The sequence below is a fragment of the Somniosus microcephalus genome, chromosome 1 (assembly GCF_052327205.1).
Source record: "Somniosus microcephalus isolate GS21.2 chromosome 1, FLI_Smic_1.0, whole genome shotgun sequence".
Classification (NCBI taxonomy): domain Eukaryota; kingdom Metazoa; phylum Chordata; class Chondrichthyes; order Squaliformes; family Somniosidae; genus Somniosus; species Somniosus microcephalus.
Genome location: NC_140987.1, coordinates 113039954 through 113057526, shown reverse-complemented (window position 1 = coordinate 113057526; position 17573 = coordinate 113039954). Strand labels below are relative to the sequence as shown.

General features: G+C 47.6%; 1 protein-coding gene across 4 annotated transcripts in view; it reads left to right on the top strand.

Moving 5' to 3' along the window:
• LOC147124294 (selenocysteine insertion sequence-binding protein 2-like) overlaps window positions 1–17573 on the top strand; it is a 171901-nt gene that overhangs the window by 17479 nt on the left and 136849 nt on the right. For 2 of the 4 annotated variants that reach the window (XM_085984698.1, XM_085984709.1), the window contains exons 2-5: window positions 38–180; window positions 8654–8948; window positions 10233–10353; window positions 10874–11094. In XM_085984698.1, coding sequence (XP_085840824.1) covers window positions 38–180; window positions 8654–8948; window positions 10233–10353; window positions 10874–11094 — 780 coding nt within the window. The remainder of the gene's footprint in view (window positions 1–37; window positions 181–8653; window positions 8949–10232; window positions 10354–10873; window positions 11095–17573) is intronic. The other 2 variants (XM_085984717.1, XM_085984726.1) reach the window with 2 other exon arrangements.

Genomic DNA, 17573 nt, shown 5'->3' with positions numbered 1-17573 from the left:
GTCAATAAAGTACAAAATATAATCCAACCTTTCACAGGGGACCAGATTATCAGCTGATGTTGAACCATTTGTGCCAAAACAGCACGCAGTAGGAGTGGGATGGTCTGAATCTTCATCTGCCACATTGCCTAGATATTTAACGACCTGCTATCCTTTCGTTCAAGATCCTTATGTGGATAGGTGAATATTAATTTATAATTCTGTATTTTGTTTGTATTACAGCAGTTAAGAAAAATTATATCAACCTGGAGAGACATTTCCAGTTTTATCTTTCAGGATTCTGGTTGAAATGTGATACCAAGAAGGAGTGGTTATAGTTAATGGGGGGGGAAAAAGCTTGGAGAAAAGACACAATTTTCCCTGGAACTAAAAGGATAAGGGGCATCTGATAGATGTTTCCAAAGTTATTAAAGTTTTTGGGAAGATAAACAATGAAAGATTATTTATTCATGATCCATATCATGGAAACACAAACTGAGGATGGAAATTAGAACATTACCATTACCAAATGTGCTTATTAAGACAGTAACCATAACATCAATTAATCTTGTTTCCTACAAATTGGACTAAAACTGACTGTAAAAAGAGAATATTGCTGTTATTCAGTGGTTTTAAAACTTGTCTATGTGGGGACACCCTGCAAATCTTGACCCATTTTCAGGGTCTTCCTGGCCGAGCTTCGAAAAGATCCGTGTGGCGGTAGAAGAGTCGAATACGGAGACCGTGAGCACGTGCGTGGTCTGTGCCGCATCGATGTTCTCGGCGAACAGGGCTTCTACCTGCATAAAGCACGAGGGAGACCGTGGCTCCCTGGATTGCGGTAGCGACAGCAGAACGGCTGATGCTTCCATAGCGTGCTTCATTTGTGAAAGACATTCACAAACCCACCAATTGTAGCGCTGGTGGATGACGGTTGCCGTTGGTCGTGCTCTACCTCTGTGAAATCGTTCGTGAAAAACGGGCTCACCTCCAAGCTGCGCTTCCATTGCGAATACGTACGCAAAGACGGGGTCGCTTTTGGTGGAATCGGTGTTAGGCGGTTGCTGTTCCGTGGTTGTTCGTCGGTTGTGCGTTGGTCGTCTTGAGTGTAGACGAGGTTCAGGCGCGTGTTGCTACCGTGAAAATCGTTCACGGATACGGGTTCACCAATTGTAGCGTTGGAATTGATGAGCTCCCGTACTCACGTCGTGGGGTCACCAATGTAGCGGTTCGTGTAGATCGCCATTAAATAAGAGAGTTTGACTTCGACGAACTATAAATAAGTTGCTTATTTACAGGAATAGGCTAATGATAGCAGGTAAGATGGCTGACTGTAGGAGCACCGTGGTGTAGGTCTTGTCCCAGCGGGGACTCCACGAGGACTGAGTTCGCAGTCCTGTGGGGAGCGTGATGACGTCATCGTGTTTGTGTTGTGACGTCATCACGTTGTTCGCGTTTCCCGCGCTTAGGGCGTCACGTGATGCGCGTCGCTGGCCGTTGAGGCTGAAGATGCTAGGCCAGGCTGTGCCGGTGCTTGCCGCGGGAGCGGAAGATCGCGTCGCTCCCGTCGGCTGGCCGAAGACGCTAGGCCGGGCTGTGCCGGCGCACGCACATCACGTTGTACGTGACGTGACGTCAGCGCGCTAGGGCGCGCCTTAAAGGGGCAATGGCCCCAACAGGTAAGTTAAAAGGGCAACGGCCCCAAAAGGTAAGTTAAACATACAGTAAGGTAAGTTAAAGGGAATTATGTGTCTCAATGTAAGGGACAGCCAGTGGTACCGCCACAATGTCAGCCACAGAAACAACATGCTGCAAGACAGCAAATCGAGAGCTCTGTTGAATAAAAACAGAAAATGCTGGAAATACTCAGCAGATCAGGCAGCATCTGTGGATAGAAAACCAGAGTTAACATTTCAGGTATGACCTTTCGTCAGAACTGGAAAAAGTTAGAGATATAACAGATTTTAAGCATGTGCAGGGACAGGGAAAGAGGGGAGGGAAGGAAAGAACAGAAGGGAAGGTCTGTGATAGGGTGGAAGGCAGGAGTGATTAAAGGACAAAAGATAGTACAAAGCAAAAGAAGATGGTAATGGGACAAGTAAAGAAACAAAAGATGGGTCTAGAAGAGGTGTAAATGTGTATAGCAGAATCAGCAGCTGCCATCTGAAAAAATAGGGGCAGAGGATTACATAGGATATATGGCACGGAAACAGGCCATTCAGCCCAACTAGTCCATGTTGCTGTTTATGCTCCACTCGAGCCTCCTCCCGTCTTTCCTCATCTAAATCTATCTGCATAACCCTCTATTCCCTTCTCTCTCGTACGTTTGTCCAGCCTCCCCTTAAATGCATCTATACTATTCGCTTCAACCACTCCCTGTGGTAGCAAGTTCCACATTCTCACCACTCTTTGGGTAAAGAAGTTTCTTCTGAATTCCGTATTGGATTTCTTGGTGACTATTCTTATATTGATGGCCTCTAGTTATGCTCTTCTCCACAAGTGGAAACATTCTCTCTCTCTATCCACTCTATCAAAACCTTTCATAATTTTAAAGACTTCTATTTGGCCTTTTTTCAAGAGAAAAGAGACCCAGCCTGTTCATCCTTTCCTGATATGTATACCCTCGCATTTCTGGTATCATCCTTGTAAATCATCTCTGCACCCTCTCCAGTGCCTCGATATCCTCCTTATAATATGGCGACCAGAACTATATGCAGTACTCTAAGGGGGAGAAATTCGGTATCGCCCCGTTTGGGGCGCTAGTATTGGCAGTGCGCAAAGTTTAGCGCCAGGCGCAATTTATCGCCACCTCGAGTGATATTGGGTAGGTGCGCCCCTGAAGGTGATTGCAGCGCTAAATCAGGCGCTGCACGATAGTCTTAAGGCACTAACCCGGCGGCGCGACGCAATTTCTTCGCGGGCGGGCGCAGTGCAGGTGCTGTCAATTATCGATTTCAGCCAGACACGCTGGCGCCGGCCAGCTCTTAAAGGGGCGGATCGATTATCATCTGCAGCCGCACCCTGCGCCTCGTAGGCCTCAAACTCGGCGGTAACCTACCTGTGGCATCGACAACTGCATCAATATGGAGAGGACCAGGGAGAGAGCGCAGCGCTTCAGCAAGGGGGCATTGGATGCTCTGGTTGGCGCGGTGGAGCGTAGGCGATCTGTGCTCTACCCAGAGAATAGCAGGAGGCCTCAACACAGCGACTATTGCAGAGCTTGGAGGGAGGTTTCCCAGAGTCACCTCCAGCAGTATGGTTTCCAGGACTCCTGTGCAATGCAGGAAGAAGTTCAACGACCTCACTCGGGTCATCAGGGTGAGTGCCTTTTTCCGAATCATCTTCATCCCTCCATCTACACCTCACTTTATGGCCAGAGGGTGTGCAAAGCCCCAATGGCCAGAGGGTGTGCAAAGCCCCAATGGCCAGCTGTCATCCAGCACCCATGGTCCTTTCTGGAAACACACATGCACATTCAGCTCTGTGCATAATGTAAGGGCTAATCGACCATGGGAGGCATGTCATGCCAGATCAGGGCTGCAGGTTTCATCACACCCCGTCCTTTCTCTTGCAGGCCAAGCTGGCAAATAATAGAAGGCAGCAGCATCGGACCGGAGGAGGCCGGCCTCACCTGCAGACCCTTCCAGACCTGGAGGAGCGAGTCCACCGGATTGTGGCAAGCCGGATGATTGGCCCCGTCGCCTCTGGAGATGCCGACCCCATTGTGGACAGCAATGGTAAGGTCATCACCTTTTTGACCTCTCTCCTTCTACTTGTTCCCCACACCAGCATGCTTTTTCACTCTCGAGCCAACTCAGAGCATTGCAGCACTCATGCATCCCTTGCTGCCACCCTGTCCTTTCACTAAAGCCACTCTTGAGCCTCCCTGCTTTCAGATGCTGCATCACCAGCTCGGGAGGCAGGCCCTCAAGCTGCCAGTGCGAGTGACTCTGGAGGCGGCGACAAGGAGGAGGAAGCTGGACCATCCGTACCACCCTTAGGCGAGCCAGCCCATGTCCAGACTGGGGAGACGCCTTCCCTGGAGGGGAGCGGGGGGGGCAATGGTCTGAGGAGGATGCAGCTCCAGGACCCAGCGGCCTGCAGCAACGCGAGGGGGGTAGGGAAGCTCGGGGGCCGTCTCCCCGGAGGGCGAGTCGGGCCGCAAGTGCTGCTGCACAGAGCGCAGAAGAGGTGCGTGCCCTCGCAGAAATGAGCGCCCAGGCTGGGCTGAGGCACACTGAGCTCATGGCTGCAGTGGCAAGGATGCCCGACTCCATTGAGACACTGGCAAGGAGTGTCCAGGACTTCGGCGCCGCACAGGCAAGGAGTGTGCAGGACTTCGGCGCAGCACTGGCAAGGATTCTCCCGGACTTCGGCGAAGCACTGGCACCGCCACGCACTCAGTGGCTGGTCTCATGCAGACGCAGATTGAGGCCACGCGAGCACTGACTGCTGCCACCCTCGCTGGATCGGGCAGGATTCCCCGGGGCCCTTGCCGCGCCACAGCAGGCCAGCAATCTGTGCACCAGCTGATTGCTGCGCATGCTGCGGTGCTGCCCCGTCAGAGTGCCAGTGTGTCGACCGACCAGGGAGCTGCTGTCCGCTCTCCGGATGACAGCATTCCTGATGCCACCACTGGCACTTCTCCACTGCAGCTGCCTCCACCTGTAGGACAGACTGCTTCCGCCCATGCAGAGTTGGAGCACTCAGCAGCCGGGCCCTCCAGGCCCAGAGCTGGTCCAGGCCGTCCCTCAAGGGCATCTGCGGTCTCAGTTTCAGACAATCAGCAGGCCTCCCCCAGCCTTGCTGCAGTCACTGGAGTCCCATTACGGAGGAGCTGCAGGGCGGGAAGGGGGCAATTCCGCAAGGGAAGCAGATCACCATCGAGGGGCAAAAAGTAGAAGGTGCTGCTAAATTATGTTCTTTCTTTCATTCAAGGCCAAAGATGCTGGTCTGAATGTTGGTTATGTTTTGCACATTGTCTCCAGGGTGTGAGAGACAGTTATGTTTTGGACATTGTCTCCAGGGTGTGAGAGACAGTTATGTGGCAGTCTGTTTGTTTTGCTGTTTGTTTCCATTGCTTTGTCATGCGGGAAGGATACACATTTTGTTAAATAAAGAAGTTTATTTATTCACAACGTCCATGATCTGTTCTTTGCACTAATTTTTGCCTTGACCGGCTTAGGGGTAGCAGAACGGTTCCATTCATGTTCTTGGAATGGGAGAAAGCATTCCCTCAGAGGGGCCTAGAAGTGACTTGCTGTAAGCCTCTGACGGACGGCCCTTGCAGTTTGTGCCTCCCTCCCATCTTGGTGCTCCTCCTCCTCCTCCTCCTCTGCTGGTGCTTCAATGTCTGGTGGCATTGGCTGGGTCCTGAGGATTGCCAGGTTATGCAGCATGCAACACACAACCACGAAGTGGGAGACTCACTCAGGTGAGTACTGAAGGGCTCCTCCGGAATGGTCCAGACAGCGGAACCGTTGCTTCAGCACGCCGATTGTGTGCTCAATTATGTTCCTGGTCGCTTGATGGCTCTCATTGTAACGTTCTTCAGCAGGGATGCTGGGCGAACGGAGCGGGGTCATCAGCCAGGGCCACAGAGGATAGCCCTTGTCCCCGAGAAGCCAGCCTCCTGGGTGAGCCAGGGCCTCAAAGGTCTGCCACAGAAGTCTGGCGCAGGATGAGGGCGTCCTGGCTGCTGCCCGGAAAGTGGGCATTGACAGCGCGTATCAGCTGTCGGTGGTCACAGACCAGCTGTACATTCAAAGAATGGAACCCCTTTCGGTTGCGGAAATCCTCCGCATTCTCTAGAGGCGCCCACAAAGCCACATGCGTGCAGTCAATGGCGCCCTGCACCATGGGGAAGCCCGCTATCCTTGCGAAGCCCTCTGCGTGCTCTCGCTGCTTGTCCGGGGTCATTGGGAAGGAGATTACTGCCGTCTCCTTTTAAAGAGGGCATTAGTCACTTGACGGATGCAGCAATGCACCGCGAACTGTGAGATGTTGGCAATGTCCCCAGTAGCGGCCTGAAAGGAGCCGCTGGCATAGAAGTTTAGAGCCACAGTGATCTTCACAGCCACTGACAGAGATGTCCTGCACCTTAGTTGAGGCTGCAGATCTGGCTGAAGCAGGTGGCAGAGCTCAGTGACCACCTCCTTACTGAAACACAGCCTTCGGAAACACTGCTCCTCCGACATGTTGATATACGAAAACTGTTGGCGGAAAACCCTGGCAGCGTAAGATCTCATGTGCCGACGTCTGTAGGCCCTCCTCCGTCTGGCCATGCCTGCCACTCTATCCCTGCGTCTCTGTGCCCTGTCAATATGATTGAGAAGGACGACGTTCCCATCCAATGCAGCCCCCATAGTAAGTGCGCACTGAAAGTTATGCCGGTTGAGAAGCTTACCAACTGCAAAGTAATGTTCAGAAGGCTAAAGTTCCTCAGCCAGCGCTGGCTCACTGCAGAAATGGCTCTCCGTTGGTCTCTGAGCAACTCTCTCTCTCTCTCTCTCTCTCTCAAAGAAGGTGTGGTCCAAAAAGGGCTACCACTAATAATCTAAGAAGAGTCCCCTTTAAATTGCGCTCCCCCAGCCCGACAGCGACTGAAACGTTCCAGGTAACCTGTCCTTGTTAGCGCCAGGCGGAACGGAGGGGGGTGCCACTGAATTTCTGGTCCGGGGTGCCCCAAGGGCGTTGCACACTGAAATGACGTCATGATCTGCGTGCGCCGGTGAGTGGGCGCAACGGTTTAGCGCCGGCGCTAAATGTCCGCTCAGTTCGGGAAGAGGCGCAGGGTTCGCTGCGCCCGGGCGCTAGTTGGTTAGCGCCCCACTTCTCGACCTCTTTAGGCGCTAATGGGTGGCACAGCCAACCGAATTTTTCCCCCTAAGTGTGATCTAACCAAGGTTTGATACAGGTTTAGCATAACTTCCCTACTTTTCAATTCTATATCTCTAGAAATACCCTAGTGCTCGGTTTGCTTTTTTATGGCCTTGCTAACCTGCGTTGCAACTTTTGGTGATTTGTGTATTTGTACTCCGAGATCCCTTTGTTCCTCTACCCCACCTAGACTCGCACCCTCCAAGTGTCAAGTGACTTCCCTATTATGGTCTGAAATTGTTGAACTCTTTGTTGAGTCCAGAGGCTGTAAAGTGCCTGTAAAGAGCTCTGCTGACATAGGTACAGACATCTGATGACTGAGGGTTTCTTTCTTTCGCTCGCTGGCTATCTTTTTCTCTCCCGCTCACTTGCTCTCTTTTCTCTCTCACTCGCTCCCTCATCTCTTTCTCTCGCTCTCTTTTCTCTCTGTATTGCTTGCTCCTCGCTCGCTCACCCACCCTTGCATCCCTCTTGCCCGCCCTCTTCCTGCACAGTTTCACTGGAATGTTGTCTGGTATGACAAAATATAAATATGAAGAAAGAAACACTTGAAAATTTGAGGCTGTTCTCTTAAGAACAGAGGAGATCACCATGTCATTTGATAAGAGTTAAATCATAATTTTGAAGAGATTAGACAGAATAAATAGAAACACAATCGCCGCTTCTTTAACAAACTGCTTCCAGTGGTTGAAGGGGCATAGATAATAATAAGTATATGAAATTTAATGGAGACTAGGAGTAGCTATTTAATGCAGAGTTGCAAAGCCGTAGAATGCACTATTGGATTTATTGGTTGAAGCAGAGACCATTTCAACTTTTAAGAATAGGCTAATTAGTTACTTGAAAGAATGGGGGGGTTACGAGAACACAGTGGGCACATAGGATTAGGATCGACGGCTCATGTGAAGAATAAAGACCAGCACAGACTGGTTTAGCCCAGTGACCTGTTTCTGTGTTTTAATCTCTACCTAATTATATTTAGGGGACAACATGTAAAACCTATTTTTTTTTAAACTGGAGCCAAAAAATTAATTCTCTTTTCCCCTGCTTGCCTTGCATCTTTATCATACATTTGTTAAAGAAGCTGCAATTGTGTTTCCAGAATGCTGCAGTATGACTTATTATTTGACCTTCTATGAGCACATCGACTAGTGGGACCGGTGTTTTTAGTGCATACTGTACTAATTGTTTTGCTTTTGGATAAATGTATTGCTTGGTGTGGTATTGTATCATACAGATCAGGATGGTATCAAGCTCATTTCCCAGTCTGCTGAGTTAGCTGGTCTCTGGCTGATGCTACAATTGGCCTTGAGTAAAGAGGGGAAATGTTAACCAGGTTCCTGCTGCTGATTGCTCTCCAGTGATCCCAGTGAAAGTGCATCTGTTGTGTGATGATAGTATTGGTCTTGGCAGTGATGTCTGCCCCCTTCCCCTTCAGGTAGTCAATAGAGTGCTCTCACTCACCATTTAGGCATACGCATGAAGGTCATGTGACTAAGGTACCAGAAGGCATCCATACCAGTTTTATTCAGTGCCTCCGCAAAGGTGTGGATAAAATTGGAAATAGTAAACAATTATCAGTACTCCTGCAGGTAAGGATTTTAATTTTGAATAACGTGTTGGCTCACACTTTAAAGAATATAATGTTGCAGGGATGTATTGAGTACAAAGGTTCACTGATGGAAGAAATGTCCTCCTTGATGGGTATTTATACAAGAAAAGATGGTGACTTTTCTTGCAATTGGTTCACATCCGTATCAATTAATCTGTGATTTGTTTTCTGCTATACTTTTAGGCAGCATTTACACACACCAGAGAATGGCTGCAGTAAACGGTCCCAGAATTTCTCAGAGTTGCACACATCCTATCCAGTTATGTCGTCTCACTTGCCTGTGGATTATTCTTTGTATTATTCGTACAGACAATCATCAGATTCCTCATTGAGTCCATATGCGCAAACATCTTTACACTGTGATGACATTTGCTCTTCAAAGCACAAGTACAGTGGCAGTAACCGAGGGAACAAGAAAAAACAGCTTGGCCAACAGGACTCTGAGAAGGAGAGAACATTTTTGGGCCAGTCATCTAAGGTATGTCATGTGGTGCTGTGGTACATTAGGACTGCAAGACCAATCTCCTGTGTGTATCTGTGTGAAAGATTATACTGTGCTGTATGGCAAGCTGTGCTAATTTATGATTGTGTGTGTGTGTGTGTGTGTGTGTGTATATATATAATATATATATATATATATTTTTTTTTTAATCTTTCTAATCAGTTTATCATTTTGTCTGGTACAGAGATGCTCATATTATTAGATCTCAAATTTTAAGTTTTAATTATTTAAAAATTGTGTTTGTGTGTGCAGCTAATACTAGTACCATTTTGAGACTAGATCAGTCAGGGGCCAGTGGGCCTGAAGTACATTGCTGACTCTGTGTTCTCTAGCCAGGGAGAATGGAGTTCTGCCAGTATATGCAATCATACATATGCAGAGCTCTACTCATTCGAATCTAAATGCCAGTTAAATGTTAACCAATGTTAGAATTTTTGTAGTGTTTCCAGATTTAAAATGAGATTAGTTGTGTTTGTCTGTTTAAGTCAATAGTGGAAAAAGTAAGTAAACCTATTGAAATTTGCTAAATCATTGAATTTGCTCTTTTTGAATTGACGTTGCTATGTGACTAGACATTATTGTTCTAGTCCGCAATGCCTCAAGAATCTTTCTTGCCTATTAGATGCTTTTGATAAGAGCTGGCTAATTCTTGCTGAGAATAATGCAGATTTCTGAGTAGGGAAAGCTCTCAATGATTTGTGTTTCCCTGATGGCTTACAAATATATCAAGTGAATAAGCCATACAGACCAGGAAGGTCCTCGGGCTGTGCTGAGCTAACTGACCTCAGTTGGGGTGCTATAATTGGCCTCAGCTCCCTGCAAGAATTGTGCATGTGTGGACATTGATAAGGGACAGGACTGCGCTTAGTTGTAATGACTCCCTGTCCCCCAGCTGAAAAGCCTATCAATACTCCTCAAAGCTTACAAATCAGTAATGGATGAGGTATTGGAGGCTAATTGATTAGATTAACTATCTGTGGCTTTAGCCATGTAAAATATAAAGTTTTAAATCAAGCCCTGTTAGTTATTTTGCAGTGGTGATCATGAAACCATATTTCAGCTGAGTTAACTCCTTCAGGAAGGGAATGAAGAAAACTGATGAGAAGAGAAAAATAACTCTTGTTTTTAAATTAGCTGTTTTCTACATTTCCAATGTGTAGCCAGTAGTGAACATATGCTCTGTGTCCTGTGCATGTAAAAGTCCAAACATTTATGTTCTGTAGATTGGTCACTGATATTTGCAGTGTCTATAATTTCTAGGAAGCAAGGTCCAGAAAAGAGTTAAGAAACCAGGGGCAAAATGTAAATGAATTACCAGAAGCAGTAACAGGTGAACAATTACAACAGCCTGATGTATTTAGGGATAATATAATCAAAAGTGGTAAGTATATTTAATTTTGTTAAAATGTATGCCTCTTTTTGATACTTGCAGTTCTTTGCATGTGATTTTTCCAAATATTTTGTATTAAAAGAATATATAGCTCAACTATAGAAGCTCAAGTATGTTTGAGAACCATTGTTAACCAGAACCTAAACTTACTAACAAACCGTTCTTTTAACATACTATTTGAATAATTAATTCATGTGGCATGTGCAGTTGTTTAGACGACTACTATCTATATAATTAAAAATGTTTATTGCTATGTATAGATGTAGAGTTCCTGTTTGGTTTGTTTCTGATTGGTGACCTGTGAGATACTGCCTCTGAAACTTAATCGTTCCAGGTGAGCATCCTCACCCCTGACCTCGCAGAGACACTTCAAACAGTTGAGAAGCTGCCAATTCATCTCCATTTGTTGCACACTCTGCCACTGTGACCCTGTCCTTGAGCTCCTATATCATTGACCAGTTTCTGCGTTCCAGGCACTGAGAGTAACTAGTGGGTTTTTAATTTCATATAGAGGACAAGCAGTCTAACAGATGCCAGCACAGCAAATCAAAGCCACTTCAGAAAATTCAAAATGAACCTGAGCCTAAGACTGCTGTTGCATCAAGTGATTTCCCCGCACTACAGAACCCAGTAACACAGCAATCTAGCCGTAACCTCAGAAACTCTCAGGTATCCGGTAAAGGGTCCGAACAGTCTGCCAAAGTATGGCCATCAGATGATACAGCAGATATGGTAAGGGGAACTATATGGTAAAATCAGGTTGCACTGTAAATTATTGTATTAATCAAATCTTATTTAGCATGTGTATTCTTGGTTCAACTTTGAGGCATCTCTGGTTGCATCCAAAAAGCTATTGATATCATGTAAAATTGATTTTGTCTGTTTTAAGCTTAGAGTACTATAAAATTACCTTATGACTAGTGCCAAAGTTAGTCAGTCCAAAAATGCCCACGGTGAGACAATATTTTTGCTGTATCAGCCAAATGAAAACCTATATTTGTCACATTAAGCCATTGTTAGTAGTTAACAAATTACTTCAGTCCAGTTTCTGTTAACTCAGCAGCAGTGCAATGCAGTGTTCTGTAATCTTGGTTTAGAATTTGAATCACACATATAATGTTGGAGAAGCTGCCCCATTTTATATTAACAAGAATCTAAAAATGCTTCCTCATATTTAAATAAATTAAAAACAGTATCAGATTTGGCATTCATTGGCAAATAACTTTTTGAATCCAAAGGACATGGGGCAAGGAGGAAACAGCTGTATAGGGTGAACTGGTAGGAAGTAATAATAGGAATGTATTAGAGTCATAGGGCTGGATTTTGCCAATGGGGGCGGGCTGGGTACATGTCAGGTGGTCGGCGGTTCCCGACCCTACCTCCGATGTGATTCGGGACAATTGGCCGATTTTCCCCTAATTGGGCACTTGATTTCCAGCATGTGGAAACCCCTGGCCCAATGAATCTTTTCATACAGAAACTTGCCTTTAATGACATCACCTGTGCAGCTGGATTTAAGGCCTGCAAGCAGCCTTGCTTCTTTTTCAGCCATACAACTTTATGACCATTCTTCTGAGGGATTCCTTCTGCAAGTATGTTCAGCACTAGACCAAAGTGTGCACCCAGATTCGATGAGGCCTCCCTCCAAGCTCTGGTGGAGGGAGCAAGAGCAAATAAAGAGGTGCTCTTTCCTTCCTCAGAGAGGAAAAAGCCTCCACAACCGACTAAAGCTGTGTGGCTGCAAGTGGCACAGGAGGCCAATGTTATTTCTATGTGCAGCAGAACCTGGCTGCAGTGCAGAAACAGGTTTCATGACCTTCTCCGCACAGGAAAAGTGAGTATTACATTCCCATCACCCTCAATCTGATCCCCATCGCCTCTCATCACTAGCACTCTGCTTTGTCAACCTCTCCCTCCACATCCCACTTCACCCTCACATCCCTGCACCCTTACCCATTCCCTCTCTATGTTCACATTCACTTAACTATTCCACTATGCAGCCCTCACACTCCCTATCACTGTGATGCAATGACAACAACTTACAACACACGGAGGGCCCCTTGCCTCCTTCTAAGCATCTATGCTATGGATTCTCTGCACTCACTCCTTACTTCTCACTCAAACTCCACTTGTATCCCTCATTGCAGGAAAAGAGAGCCCACAATAAGAGGGAAAGGTTGAGGACAGGAGGAGGGCCACCCTCAATAGCCCAGCTCACCAATGCAGAGGAGGCGGTCCTGGAGATCGTGGGAGTGGAGAAGGATGCGCAAGTGGGGGACGAACAGACGGGTGCATCACAGCAAGCTGGTGACAGAATAGTTTTGCATCTCATTGACATTGCACGAGTGACTGATAATGATTCTGATGCTCTAACAGATTGACTTATGATCATCTGTATAATTCAATGTGCATGCAACCTTTATCTCACATCTCTAACTCGTTCCTTTACTTCCCCACAGGACCATCGAGAGCACCCGTCCCCACTGTCCAGGAGGAACAGCCTGAGCCTGAAGACTCCTCAGAGGAAGCTGCAACCTCTGAGGGTGCAGCGTCAGCAGAATTCAACGCACCCAGCACCAGCGCAGACACCCGCACCTCGGTGGGACCTTCGTGAGATAGAGTAGTGTTGTAACCTGGTGTATCACAGCTCACAAGTGAGCATCAGCAGATGGTGGAGACAGGGACAGCAGTGGAGAGCCCTCGTCGGAGGGCGCAGGACTCTCCCAGTTCGGCTCAGCTGCGTGTCGACCCCCTGTCTCCGGGTCCATCCAGAAAGCGAGCGGTGCTGGGCAGCACGGTGGCATAGTGGTTAGCACTGTTGCCTCACAGCGCCAGGGACCCGGGTTCAAATCCGGCCTCGGGCGACTGTCTGTGTGGAGTTTGCACATTCTCCCCGTGTTTGCGTGGGTTTCCTCCGGGTGCTCCGGTTTCCTCCCACAGTCCAAAGATGTGCGGGTTAGGTTGATTGGCCATGATAAAAATTGGCCCTTAGTGTTAGGGGGGATTAAATACGTGGGGTTACGGGGATAGGGCTTGGGTGGGATGGCTGTCGGTGTAGGGACCGAGTGCTAAGGTTTGGATGATCAGCCATGATCTCGTTGAATGGCGGAGCAGGCTCGAAGGGCCGAATGGCCTACTCCTGCTCCTATCTTCTATGTTTCTATGTTTCCAGGAACAGGTGCAGGAGTCTCTGGCAGGTTTTGTCTCCAGGGTCGCTGCAAGTGTGGAGCGAATGGAGGAGTCCATCGCGAATATGAGCAGAGCCTTTGTGGAGGCATTGGCGCATGAATGCATCACCACGGAAAGGATGGCAACCTCAATGGAAAGGATGGGTTGAGGAAGCGCTCAGTCAAGGTAGGGAGAGGGGTTTCCCAGGAGGTCACACTGGAGATGGGTGTCAGGCTTCAAACTTCCACAACAATGAGTAGGCTTGCTAAAAGTTCCCCCAGACCTGAGATGACAACAGTTCTGTCACCTGCAAATGATCATTGGTGAAAACTCCTTTTTAATGGTGGAACTGCAGCTGTTAGTAAGCAATCCACTTGTGAGGAGACATGCAGCACGGGGGAATGTGTTAAATTCAGAAAGGCCTCTCAAAATGGGATTATAGAGGCAATTAACTGGTTCTTAAGGGCTTATCCCACAGGATGGAAACGGGGTCTGAAACCACGAATGTTGGATAATTGCTCAGAGGCGGGATCGGATGCGCCTGCCATTTTTTGTGATTTTAACACCTCACGCGCCTCCAAACCCGCCTCCTCAGGCCTGGCAAAATCGAGCCCATAGTCATTACGGCACAGAATGAGGCCGTTCGGCCCATCGAGTCCATGCCAGCTCTCTATATAGCAATCCAGTCAGTCCTATTCCCCTGCTCTATCCCCGTAGCCCTGCAAGTTTATTTCCCTCAAGTGCCTATCCAATTTCCTTTTGAAATCATTGATCGTCTCCGCTTCCATCACCCTTGTCGGCAGCGAGTTCCAGGTCATTACCACTCGCTGCATAAAAAAACTTCTTGCTCATGTCCCCCCTGTATCTCTTGCCCAAAACCTTAAATCTGTGTCCCCTAGTCCCTGTACCATCAGCTAACGGGAACAGCCTTTCTCTGTCTACCTTATCCAAACCCATCATAATCTTGTATATAGTTGTGGCCTAACCAGAGCTTTATAAAGGTTCAGCATAACTTCCCTGCTTTTGTACTCAATACCTCTATGAAGCTTTTTTCTGTCCTTAAGCCAATTTCTTATCCAAGCTGACACTGACCCTCCAATTCCATGAGCCTCAATTTTGATATCCAGCCTTTTATGTGGTACTTTGTCAAACGCTTTCTTTAAATCCACATAGACAACATCCACTGCATTCCCTTCATCAACCTTCTCTGTTACTTCATCAAAAAATTAAATTTGATTAGTCAAGCACAATCTTCCTTTTACAAATCCATGCTGGCTCTCCTTAATTAACTTAAACCTCTAAGTGGTGGACAATTAAACAACTAACTGGAGGAGGAGGCTCCATGAATATCCCCATCCTCAATGATGGTGGAGCCCAGCACATGAGTTCAAAAGACAAGGCTGAAGCATTTGCAACCATCTTCAGCCAGCAGTGCCGGGTGGACGATCCATATCGGCCTCCTCCTGAGGTCCCCACCATCACAGAAGCCGGTCTTCAGCCAATTCGATTCACTCCACGTGATATCAAGAAACCATGCACTGAGCGCACTGGATACAGCAAAGGCTGTGGGCCCCGACAACATCCCAGCTGTCGTGCTGAAGACTTGTGCTCCAGAACTAGCCGCACCTCTAGTCAAGCTGTTCTAGTACAGCTACAACACTGGCATCTATCCGACAATGTGGAAAACTGCCCAAGTATGTGCTGTCCACAAAAAACAGGATAAATCCAATCCGGCCAATTACTGCCCCATCAGTCTACTCTCAATCATCAGCAAAGTGATGGAAGGTGTTATCGACAGTGCTATCAAGCAGCACTTACTCACCAATAACCTGCTCACTGATGCCAGCTTGGATTCCGCCAAGACCACTCGGCTCCCGACCTCATTACAGCCTTGGTCCAAACATGGACAAGGGAGCTGAATTCCAGAGGTGAGGTGAGAGTGACAGCCCTTGACATTTGACCGAGTGTGGCATCAAGGAGCCCTGGTAAAACTGAAGTCAATGGGAATCGGGGGGAGTCATACCTAGAACAAAGGAAGATGGTTGTGGTTGTTGGAGGTCAATTATCACAGCCCCAGGACATCGCTGCAGGAGTGCCTCAGGGCAGTGTCCTAGGCCCAACCATCTGCAGCTGCTTCATCAATGACCTTGCCTCCAACATAAGGTCAGAAATGGGGATGTTCGCTGATGACTGCACAGTGTTCAGTGCCATTCACAACTCCTCAGATAATGAAGCAGTGCATGCCTGCATGCAACAAGACCTGCACGACGGTCAGGCTTGGGCTGATAAGTGGGAGGTAACATTTGCACCACACAAGTGCCAGGCAATGACTATTTCTAACAAGCGAGTGTCTAACCACCGCCCCTTGACATTCTTAACTGAATCCCCCACCATCAACATCCTGGGGAGTCACCATTGACCAGAAACTTAACTGGACCAGCCACATAAATACTGTGGCAACAAGAGCAGATCAGAGGCTAGGTATTCTGTGATGAGTGTCTCACCTCCTGACTCCCCAAAGCCTTTCCACTATCTACAAGGCACAAGTCAGGAGTGTGATGGAATACTCTCCACTTGCCTGGATGAGTGCAGCTCCAACAACACTTAAGAAGCTTGACACCATCCAGGGCAAAGAAGCCCGCTTGATTGGCACCCCATCCAACACCTTAAACATTCACTCCCTCCACCACCGGCGTACCATGGCTGCAGTGTGTACCATCTACAAGATGCACTGTAGCAACACGTCAAGGCTTCTTCGGCAGCATCTCCCAAACCCGCGACCTCTTCCACCTCGAAGGACAAGAGCAGCAGGCGCATGGGAACACCACCACCTCCAAGTTCCCCTCCAAGTCACACACCATCCTGACTTGGAAGTATATCACCGTTCTTTCATCGTTGCTGGGTCAAAATCCTGGAACTCCCTCCCTAACAGCACTGTGGGAGTACCTTCACCACATGGACTGCAGTGGTTGAAGAAGGCAGCTCACCACCACCTCCTCTAGGGCAATTAGGGATGGGCAATAAATGCTGGCCTTGCCAGTGACGCCCCATGCCATGAACAAAAAAAAAGTGCATGTTTATTTTTCCCTTATTGTTTCTAAAACCTTACCCACCACTGATAAACTGACCAGCCTGTAGTTACTAGAATTGTCCTTGCACCCTTTCTTGAACAAGGGTGTCACATTTTCCACTTTCCAATCTTCTGGCACCTCCCCCGTATCTAGGGAAGATTATGGGAAGCCCTTCTGCTATCTCCACCTCCACTTCCCTTTGCAACCTGAGATGCAAGCCATCCGGACCAGACGACTTATCCACTCTAAGCATATCCAGCCTTTCCAGTACATCCTGCATATCAATTTTCACCCCATCCATTATCTCTATCATCTCCGCTTCCACCGATATTTTGTCAGCATCCTCTTCCTTAATAAACACTGATTCAAGTCACTAATTAAGTATTCTAGCCTTGCCCTGCGCTTCTAAGCATTTACCACCTTCTTTGTCCCTAATAGGCCCCACCCCCGCCTCACTACCCACTTACTATTTGCATGCTGGTAGAAGGATTTTTGGGTTCCTTTTTATGTTAACTGCCATTCTATTCTCATATTCTCTCTTTGCCAATCTTATTTTCCTCTTCACTTCCCCTCTCAACTTATTGTATTTGGCCTGGTTATCACTTGAAGAATTCACCTGACATGTATCATACACCCTCTTTTTTTGTTTCATCATATTCTCTATCTCCCTCGTCATTCAAGAAGCCCGGGCTTTGGTTCCCCTACCTTTTCCTCTTGTACCTAGCCTGTACCTGAAACATCTCCTCCTTAAAGATCACCCATTCTTCCGTTACAATTTTTCCTGTCAATCTTTGGTTCCATTTTACCCTGGTCATATCCCCCCTCATCCCATTGAAGTTAGCTCTTTTCCAATTTAAAAGTTCTACTCTTCCTTGCTCTTCTCCATTACTTATCTAAACCTTATGATACGATGATCATTCTTACCCAAGTGTTCTTCCACAGACACTTGGTCCACTTGGTATTAGGGTCTTG